At 45.2% G+C, this 11427-nt stretch overlaps 1 protein-coding gene across 1 annotated transcript; it reads left to right on the forward strand.

Moving 5' to 3' along the window:
• Positions 1–212: 212 nt before the first annotated feature.
• Positions 213–11119, forward strand: COMMD2 (COMM domain containing 2). The gene is made up of 5 exons (XM_069973874.1): positions 213–360; positions 6235–6312; positions 9322–9404; positions 9484–9657; positions 10622–11119. The coding sequence occupies exons 1-5, from the start codon at positions 294–296 to the stop codon at positions 10817–10819; spliced, it is 600 nt and encodes a 199-aa protein (XP_069829975.1). The 5' UTR covers positions 213–293; the 3' UTR covers positions 10820–11119.
• The last annotated feature ends 308 nt before the right edge of the window (positions 11120–11427 follow it).

An 11427-nucleotide genomic window follows, 5' to 3' on the forward strand; every position in this document is an offset into this window, starting at 1 on the left:
CCCAGGGATATAACCCCCAATGCGTATTCTCCATAGGGACCATAAACATGTTGCTAAGCACGACCCTGATCATCATCATCATCGTCGTCGTCGTCGTCGTCGTCTGACAGGGAAACAACTCCCTGCAATATACAATGCTGCCACTAGATGGCGATAATAAGGACGTTTAAACGGAATGTAACATAAGTGTGCTTGTTTCTGCCGGAGGGTTTAGCTGTGTGCACACAATAGAGCTGTCATGTGATGACTGGAGCTGGCTGTGCAGAGCCGCATACACTGATAATCCAGGAATCATGTTGCTGGTGTTGAGTGATGAGCACCGGGCACATCTGCAGATCCTCACCCAGGTGGAGAGCACAGGTGAGTCACCTGACTAGAAATCATGTAATGATGAGTGTGCATCTCTGCCGTCGTCAGAGAGCTGGTGATGACGTCACATTGTGTGTGTGTGTGTGTGTGTATATATATATATATATATATATATATATATATATAGCTGCATGTATGGAGTTCAGCGAAGCCATAGCAACAAGATCTCTTGACAGTGAGAAACCAAAATGCAGCATTTCCTGGATGTCTGTAGAGTTATAGCAAAACCATAGAGAGAGCAGCAGTGAGGGGGGGTCTGCAGTGTATACCTGGTGTATGTGTAGTGTCAGTGATCATACACTAGATGAGGAGGGTCTGCAGTGTATACCTGGTATATGTGTAGTGTCAGTGATCATACACTAGATGAGGGGGGGGGGGTCTGCAGTGTATACAGTACCTGGTATATGTGTAGTGTCAGTGATCATACAGTAGATTAGGGTCTGCAGTGTATACCTGGTATATGTGTAGTGTCAGCGATCATACACTAGATGAGGGGGGTCTGCAGTGTATACCTGGTGTATGTGTAGTGTCAGTGATCATACACTAGATGAGGAGGGTCTGCAGTGTATACCTGGTATATGTGTAGTGTCAGTGATCATACACTAGAGGGGGGTCTGTAGTGTATACCTGGTATATGTGTAGTGTCAGTGATCATACACTAGATGAGGAGGGTCTGCAGTGTATACCTGGTATATGTGTAGTGTCAGTGATCATACACTAGATGGGGGTCTGCAGTGTATACCTGGTATATGCGTAGTGTCAGTGATCATACACTAGATGAGGGGGGGGGGGGGTCTGCAGTGTATACCTGGTATATGTGTAGTGTCAGTAATCATACACTAGATGAGGGGGGGGGGTCTGCAGTGTATACCTGGTATATGTGTAGTGTCAGCGATCATACACTAGATGAGGGGGGTCTGCAGTGTATACCTGGTATATGTGTAGTGTCAGTAATCATACACTAGATGAGGGGGGGGGGGGTCTGCAGTGTATACCTGGTATATGTGTAGTGTCAGTGATCATACACTAGATGAGGGGGGGGGTCTGCAGTGTATACCTGGTATATGTGTAGTGTCAGCGATCATACACTAGATGGGGGTCTGCAGTGTATACCTGGTATATGTGTAGTGTCAGTGATCATACACTAGATGAGGAGGGTCTGCAGTGTATACCTGGTAGATGTGTAGTGTCAGTGATCATACAGTGTATACCTGGTATATGTGTAGTGTCAGTGATCATACACTAGATGAGGGGGGTCTGCAGTGTATACCTGGTATATGTGTAGTGTCAGTGATCATACACTAGATGAGGAGGGTCTGCAGTGTATACCTGGTATATGTGTAGTGTCAGTGATCATACACTAGATGAGGGGGGGGGTCTGCAGTGTATACCTGGTATATGTGTAGTGTCAGTGATCATACACTAGATGAGGAGGGTCTGCAGTGTATACCTGGTATATGTGTAGTGTCAGTAATCATACACTAGATGAGGGGGGGGGGGTCTGCAGTGTATACCTGGTATATGTGTAGTGTCAGCGATCATACACTAGATGAGGGGGGTCTGCAGTGTATACCTGGTATATGTGTAGTGTCAGTGATCATACACTAGATGAGGGGGGTCTGCAGTGTATACCTGGTATATGTGTAGTGTCAGTAATCATACACTAGATGAGGGGGGGGGGGGTCTGCAGTGTATACCTGGTATATGTGTAGTGTCAGCGATCATACACTAGATGAGGGGGGTCTGCAGTGTATACCTGGTATATGTGTAGTGTCAGTGATCATACACTAGATGAGGAGGGTCTGCAGTGTATACCTGGTATATGTGTAGTGTCAGTGATCATACACTAGATGAGGAGGGTCTGCAGTGTATGCCTGGTGTATGTGTAGTGTCAGTAATCATACACTAGAGGGGGTCTGCAGTGTATACCTGGTATATGTGTAGTGTCAGTAATCATACACTAGATGAGGGGGGGGGGGTCTGCAGTGTATACCTGGTGTATGTGTAGTGTCAGTAATCATACACTAGACAGGGGTCTGCAGTGTATACCTGGTATATGTGTAGTGTCAGTGATCATACACTAGATGAGGGGGGGTCTGCAGTGTATACCTGGTATATGTGTAGTGTCAGTGATCATACACTAGATGAGGGGGGGTCTGCAGTGTATACCTGGTATATGTGTAGTGTCAGTGATCATACACTAGTTGGGGGGGGGTCTGCAGTGTATACAGTACCTGGTATATGTGTAGTGTCAGCGATCATACACTAGATGAGGGGGGTCTGCAGTGTATACCTGGTATATGTGTAGTGTCAGTAATCATACACTAGATGAGGGGGGGGGGGTCTGCAGTGTATACCTGGTATATGTGTAGTGTCAGTGATCATACACTAGATGAGGGGGGGGGTCTGCAGTGTATACCTGGTATATGTGTAGTGTCAGCGATCATACACTAGATGGGGGTCTGCAGTGTATACCTGGTATATGTGTAGTGTCAGTGATCATACACTAGATGAGGAGGGTCTGCAGTGTATACCTGGTATATGTGTAGTGTCAGTGATCATACACTAGATGAGGGGGGGGGGGGGGTCTGCAGTGTATACCTGGTATATGTGTAGTGTCAGTGATCATACACTAGATGAGGAGGGTCTGCAGTGTATACCTGGTATATGTGTAGTGTCAGTGATCATACACTAAATGAGGGGGGGGTCTGCAGTGTATACCTGGTATATGTGTAGTGTCAGTAATCATACACTAGATGAGGGGGGGGGTCTGCAGTGTATACCTGGTATATGTGTAGTGTCAGCGATCATACACTAGATGAGGGGGGTCTGCAGTGTATACCTGGTATATGTGTAGTGTCAGTGATCATACACTAGATGAGGAGGGTCTGCAGTGTATACCTGGTATATGTGTAGTGTCAGTAATCATACACTAGATGAGGGGGGGGGTCTGCAGTGTATACCTGGTATATGTGTAGTGTCAGTGATCATACACTAGATGAGGAGGGTTTGCAGTGTATACCTGGTATATGTGTAGTGTCAGTAATCATACACTAGATGAGGGGGGGGGGTCTGCAGTGTATACCTGGTATATGTGTAGTGTCAGCGATCATACACTAGATGAGGGGGGTCTGCAGTGTATACCTGGTATATGTGTAGTGTCAGTGATCATACACTAGATGAGGAGGGTCTGCAGTGTATACCTGGTATATGTGTAGTGTCAGTAATCATACACTAGATGAGGGGGGGGGGGGTCTGCAGTGTATACCTGGTGTATGTGTAGTGTCAGTAATCATACACTAGACGGGGGTCTGCAGTGTATACCTGGTATATGTGTAGTGTCAGTGATCATACACTAGATGAGGGGGGGGTCTGCAGTGTATACCTGGTATATGTGTAGTGTCAGTGATCATACACTAGATGAGGGGGGGTCTGCAGTGTATACCTGGTATATGTGTAGTGTCAGTGATCATACACTAGATGAGGGGGGTCTGCAGTGTATACCTGGTATATGTGTAGTGTCAGTGATCATACACTAGATGAGGGGGGGTCTGCAGTGTATACCTGGTATATGTGTAGTGTCAGTGACCATACACTAGATGGGGGGGGGGTTCTGCAGTGTATACCTGGTATATGTGTAGTGTCAGTAATCATACACTAGATGAGGGGGGGTCTGCAGTGTATACCTGGTATATGTGTAGTGTCAGTGACCATACACTAGATGGGGGGGGGGGGTTCTGCAGTGTATACCTGGTAGATGTGTAGTGTCAGTGATAATACAGTAGATGGGGGGGGTCTGCAGTATATACCTGGTATATGTGTAGTGTCAGTGATCATACACTAGATGGGGGGGGGTCTGCAGTGTATACCTGGTGTATGTGAGTAGATGAGGGTCTGATAGACATCAGTCTTCTAAAGCTTCGTGAGGGCCAGCCATGAGGTTCACTCTGTGCTGTGTCCTATCACATCAATAGACCCTCATAGAGAGAAGCTGGGGCTGTGACAGATCTGACCTGTCCATGTTTGCATGACTTTTATGTAATATCACCTATCCTGAGGCCGGACTTAGCCTCCTCCTGTGAGTCCTGGATCAAGGCATCGTGGGCCCCACCAGTGATACCAAGATAAAATACAGTTAACTTTAAAGTGTCCCTGTTGCTTTATAAAGACTTCCCCCATGCCCCCATGGGTCGTTACATTGCCACGGAGATTCAAACATATTCCCCACTGCCGGCATCTTGTTACTACATTATGCCGTGTGGGCAAACAGTCCAGGACAGCCATTCACCGTCTGAAGGTCCGCAAAATATATGGAGGTGTTAATGCAGCCTTATAGCAATATCCATCTTGCTGCAGCAATGAGAAAGAGGGTTAAGCACCTAGCTATGCGCTTCTGTAGGCTCCATCTATCGGTCAGTAAGGATCTGAACACCTAGACCCCAACTAATTAAAATATTTGACAAAAGTTTCAAAGTGGCAATGCCCATTTAGGCTTCGGGGATAAACTGAACCATAACATGTTGTATATTAGGGGGGAGTTTTATCAAAGGATGTACAATTTAGGGCCCTATTCCACGGAGCGATAATCGGCCCGATTAGGTCCGGACTTATATTTGTCGGGCACCGACTGCGTACCGCTCCGTGAAATAGCGGTGCGCGGACGGCGACTAGCGATATACATTACCTATTCATGGTGCAGGGCTCCTCTTCTCCTGCTTCTCCCGGGTCCCACGCGCTCCTCCAGCGTCAGGGCGACCTGTCTCAGCTTACAGGCCGCTCAGCCAATCACAGGCCGCGGCGGTCTCGGCCAGTGATTGGCTAAGCGGCTTGTCAGCTGACACAGGCCGCCCTGAAGCTGGAGGAGCGGGTGGGACCCGGGAGAAGCAGGAGAAAAGGAGCCCTGCACCATGAATAGGTATTGTATACTACTTAAGCAAGAGCTGCAAGGACATTGGTAACAATGTCTTTGCAGCCCTTGTTTAACGATAATCGGGGCCGTGGTATAGGCCCAGTAAATGAGCGCCGATCTAGCAGATCGGCGCTCGTTTATCGGGCCCCATCGGCCAGTGGAATATTACCCTTAGACTGGTGCAAACTTACCACAGCAGCCAATCACAGCTCAGCTTTCAGCTCTGGTCAAATATAAGAGGAGCTGTGATTGGTTGCTGTGGGCAGTTTGCACCAGTCTAAATTTTACACCTTTGATAAATCTCCCCCCTAGGTGTATGATTGAGAGAGATAAAAAAAAAAACATACACAGCAGGGGGCGCAATAACACTGGAAGTTATATAAGCAGCTCTGCTACACTTTTTATGTAACATCTTTTGAAGTCTGTGGGGGTTAAGCAGACTGCATAAAACAGCTGGCATGGATGTCTTCACCTATAGCAACCACTATCAGGCCGGAGGGAGGGAAATGGGCCCTCAGTCTCAGAGGCAGGGCCCTCACCTATCAATTGTTTATGTCCATATTCAGGTGGCAATACCACTTTTGATACAATTACTAAGTAAAAGTATTATTTTCTGTTCTCTAAAGGGGGGGTGGGGGGATTTTTTTTAAGGGACAATTTTTTTTTTTCTTTTTTAAAGAGGACCCACTCTCTTTTACTAAATACTTATATTGCTCATTAAATAACAATTCTGGATTATTTTATACATCATCTATAGCAAAAAAAATGCCAACTGGTTGTTAAAAGCTGAGAGGGGTGGCCCTGCATTGTCTCCGCTGAACGGATAGTGTCAGGCTGGACTGACATACTGGTAACAGCCATTGGCTTTTTTGTTGTGCATTTGTAGTATGGCTAACATAAGAACAGCACAGAGCTGTAAAACAGGGAGGTAACTCTTCTCTTTTTGGTCTTTGCAGTTGTTGGAGAGTTTGGTCGAATTGCAGTAGAATTTCTACGCAAAGGGTCAAATCCAAAGGTTTATGAAGGAGCTGCAAGTAAGTGATGAACATGTCAGAACTAAGTGACTACTTCCTATGTTTCTTAAAGGGAACTTGCCATGATTTTTATGCTGAGTGGGCCACAAGTCAATAGAGCGGTGGTCCCCGATTACTTATGCCCACTCCACCAACCTTCTTTATTGGATCTCTCCATTTACCCAAATTTGGGGACATATATTAAAGAAGAAGTCCGGCCAAAAGTATTTTTTGATATGTTATTACTTATGGAAAGTTAGACAAATTTCTAATGTACATTAATTATGGGAAATGCACATATACTGCTATTTCTCTTAATTTAGTAGATCAGGGAGACTTCAGATTCTCTAAAAAAAAAGATGACGTCACAAACCGGGGGTTTAATTACAATGGAGTGTCCAGCAGGGGCGCACTATATATAGAAGTCAATGAGTACCATTGACTTCTATATATAGTGCGCCCCTGCTGGACACTCCATTGGAATTACAATGGATGTGTATGTGTTACTTTACTCCCCAAAGTAACCCATAAATGTATATGTAAATGTAAATAACCAGTACGTTTTGAGGGCAGCGAGCAGGGAGGGAGAGAGGTGCATCTACCTCCCCCCTCCCTGCTCGCTGCTGGGCATATATACACAGCACTACTGCTCCCATCCTCTGCTCATAGTATGAGCAGAAGATGGGAGTGTAGTATCTGCGTTATCCCCATTACACCGCCGCCGCCGCACAGCCGGTCATCACAGGGGCTTCAGCATGCCCCCTCCTCCGCTCCCACTACTCTCCCGCCGCTGACTCCCCGGCCCTCACACTATCCCGCCACTCTCTGCTCCTACATACCAGCTCCCGGTCCGATCTGCATGCCGGCCACGTCAGCCCTCCCCCACCCCGCAGGGAGGCCGTGGACACCAGGAAGCACCGGGACGCTGGGCTTCCACCGGGGTTGGGGGAGAGCTGACGCGGCCGGCATGCAGATCATACCGGGAGCCGGTATGTAGGAGCAGAGAGCGGCGGGATAGTGTGAGGGCCGGCGGCAGGAGAGTAGTGGGAGCGGAGGAGGGGGCATGCTGAAGCCCCTTTGATGATCGGCTGTGCGGTGGCGGCGGGATAGTGTGAGGGGCGGCGGCGGGATAGTTAGTGGAAGCTGGGAGGAGGGGGCATGCTGAAGCCCCTGTGATGATCGGCTGTGCGGCGGCGGTGTAATGGGGATAACGCAGGTACTACAATCCCATCTTCTGCTCATACTATGAGCAGAGGATGGGAGCAGTAGTACTGTGTTATGCCCAGCACCGAGCAGGGAGGGGGAGGTAGATGCACTTCTCTCCCTCCTTGCTCGGTGCCCTCAAAACGTACTGGTTAAATACAGTCATGGATTACTTTGGGGAGCAAGGACGCTTGCTCCCCAAAGTATTCCATAAATGTATTCAATCAAAAACATACTGCATAGTGTATTCTCATACACATCCATTGTAATTCCAATGGAGTGTCCAGCAGGGGCGCACTATATATAGAAGTCTATGGTACTCATTGACTTCTATATATAGTGCGCCCCTGCTGGACACTCCATTGTAATTACACCCCCGGTTCGTGACGTAACAGAATTTCTGAGAAATTGAAGTCTCCCTGATCTATTAAATTAAGGGAAATAGCAGTAAATGTGCATTTCCCATAATTAATGAACATTAGAAATTTGTCTAACTTTCCATAAGTAATAACATATCTAAAAATACTTTTGGCCAGAGTTGTCCTTTAATCAGGCCCAGTGGGGCAGCAGAAGCCACCAGAGACCACACACACCCACCACCACTGTCATGTTATCTACTCTAGGACAAGTAGTGCTGTACTAATGTGTAAGTTACAGTAGGGCACTGAAAGGGAAGTGTCACAGAGCAATAACTACAAACTATTAAGAGGTCTGTGCCATCTTGGCAATATGTTCTCTCAATGCACTGGGGATAAGCCCGTAGTGTCAAGGTAACTGTTCAGATGTAAAACACCATAAGCTGTAGAGCAGGGGACACTCCTCATAGCACCTATTCATTCTGACTAATGGCAAAAAGAGTGGATTCATAGAAGGGGACTCATCCTTCCACTTTATCAGAAAAAAATCCTTGCACACCTCATCCGGAATGCTTCACAGTTAACATCAGGGTTTCCATATGTAGCATGTATTTTTAGGGTTTGTTTGAAGGGAAAGTGGCAGCATGGATATGCATATATATATATATACATATATATATATATATATATATACATATATATATATATATATATATATATATACATATATATATATATATATATATATATATATATATATAAACTGTCAGAGGCCGATCATTTCAGCATCTTATACATGCGATACTGTATAGTGTGGCATCTTCACATAAAATGTTCTTTATTTCGGGCTAATAGCGTCACAAAGGCGGGTCTGTGACAATGTCGGCTCCCACACTGCTCTCCAGCTGCTGCTGTATCTTCAGGACGCCACCGCCTCCTCCAGAATCATTGAGAGTTGACTCACGTTGAAATCCTGCGCAGCCGAAGATAAGCCATTTGTCAATCATTCTGGAGGAGGTGGGGGTGGTCTGAATACACAGCAACAGCTAGAGAGCGGGACTGGAGCTGACATTGTCATAGAGCCGCCTTTGTAACACTGTTAGTGCGAAATAAAGAATTTTTTTTTCCCTAAGATGCTGAATCACATAGCATCGCTGGAGGTTAGTATGCAATGCTTCTGGAAACTAGCAGCATGGATATATACTTATCGATGCTGTCAGTTTCCCTTTAATTCTCTATACAGCTACATCTCTGCATTATTTTATGTTTGAAGGAGGAAGCTCTAGAAATGCCTTGTTCTCAAGACCTCTGCTTGTCAGTCGGATTCTTCATTGATTATTTCCATTGCATCTAAATCTGTGCTGAATTCAATGAGGAATTGGTACAAAAGTAAAGGACAGTTTTCATATGTTATTCAACTATCGCATTTTAGAAGGCAAATCACCACGATACACTTGTTCTTCCCTGACAGGAAAGCTGGAGGTGAGCAGTACGACCATACAGGAGGCTGTAGAAGGGCTCACCTATCTACTCACAGAGAGCTCCAAGCTATTGGTGAGTCCAGTATCCATCAATGTGATAGCCCTGTGCTTGTGTGCTAGCTTCTTCATGGACATATTCTTCTTTACCACAGATCTCTGAGATAGATTTCCAGGACTCTGTTCTGGTTTTGGGCTTTCCTGAAGAGCTGAATAAAGTCCTTCTTCAGTTGTATTTGGAAAATAGGAAAGAGATCCGGCGAATTCTCAGTGAGCTAGAGCCTAATCTTCCACATTACCATAACCTCGAGTGGCGGCTGGATGTCCAGGTACAGAAATACACAGCATTGTTCTCTAAACTTATTTTATAATAGGAAACTGGCTTCTTACAAATGTGTTATTATGTAAATAGGACTGTATTTAATGTGATGGCTAATATGCTGAACCTTACGAAGACCGCATATTATAAGCTTTGATCTGATTTAAAGGCTCTGAGTAACAGGGATGACATCTGAAGGGACTTTTTTTCCCCAGTCTCCAAGACATATTCATCGGTCAAGTGACTTGCTTTCATTAGCCCTTGTGGCCGCATCTTATTTCTCTTATGTTGCAGTAGTTGGTTTGATTTGTGCAAATAAACACATCCTTTCCCATTATGAGCCATGGCCATGTCCTTGTTGGGGAACCAGGTATAGTCACACTACAGATAAACTGTGCTGTGAAATAAGATACAGAAATAAAAAAAATATATATATAGACATCTGAACTTAGAACAAGCAGCCTTGTATCTAATAATGCTGCCGTTGTGTTTAGTACTTGACACAATTCCCTAGTTTATATCTGGTGGTTTTGGGTTTTGGTCCTTTAGTAGAGATGAGAGCATGCTCAAGTCAGATTGTTCGATATTTGTATACCGGTGGCTGATGAATGCAGCCCTAAGGAGTCCATAGGCTGTTCCCATGTTTTCTCAGTATCCCTAGGGCTGCATGCAACAGGTATTCAAATATCAGAAGATCTAAACATGCTTTAGGTGCATTTATCTCTATTTTTTAATATTAAACATACCTGCATTGTTTCTCCATTATTTTAATAGTCCTTTGCACATAAAAGATTGCGAATAGACAATGCCTTATACAAAAACTCATCACTGCCACATCTGTACCTGGTGTTTCCATAATATTAAATTTCTGCACAAAAAGGCCACTAGGGAGCAGTATTGTGCTCCTGAATTTATTAGAATTGCCGTGTAGGCTGAGTGAGGGCTAACACATGTCATATCCGCTTCCATTATAGCTGGCCAGCAGAAGCCTGCGGCACCAGATAAAGCCCACTATCACCATGAAACTTCATCTGGAGGAGAACAATGAACTGAAGACCAACATTTTACAGACAGACCCCGCCACATTACTCCATATCATACAGGAACTGGAACAGGCGCTTGCTGAGATGAAAACAAACCACTGCCGACGAATTGTGCGCAATATTAAGTGAGCAAATGGGATTTTATACAGATGAGATGGTAACGATGCATACTGTAACAATGAATATATGTCATATAAGTGATCTGAACTGTATGACACCATATTCTGTGTGGACCAATGAAGCAGCGTGTAATTCTTCACTAGATGTCTAGTTACAGCTTTTATCAGATTGTCTTGCTGGGGGTTACTGCCGACCATGCGTTATGAAGTATTAGGGTGCTATGAAAATCAACCACAAGATTTTGCTATAACCTTGTAAATAGATTTGTTACAATGTCTCTGTATTAATAAAAGGATGCCCTTTATGCTTCTTAAGTGAGCTTTTTTTCCCAAGTATACACAGACTCTATATTACTCTTAGAGGTTCCAGCCCAACCACTCCTCTAGTGACCCAAGCTGCTTTCTATTTGGGTCATTAAACTTCCATCTTTCTTTCAGATGTAGACATGCAGCCATATTACACTAATATAAAACTATTCTAGAGCTTCCCAGGCTTGTAAGAATGTGTATGTGTATGATCCCCAGAGGGAAGCCCAAGCACTGAGACCCCTTGTGGTTATGAGAAGATATGCACGCCGCTCCATGTATTGTCTGTGTGGCTGCAGGCGGTAGCTGTGT

Source organism: Dendropsophus ebraccatus, chromosome 6, assembly GCF_027789765.1.
Source record: "Dendropsophus ebraccatus isolate aDenEbr1 chromosome 6, aDenEbr1.pat, whole genome shotgun sequence".
NCBI lineage: Eukaryota > Metazoa > Chordata > Amphibia > Anura > Hylidae > Dendropsophus > Dendropsophus ebraccatus.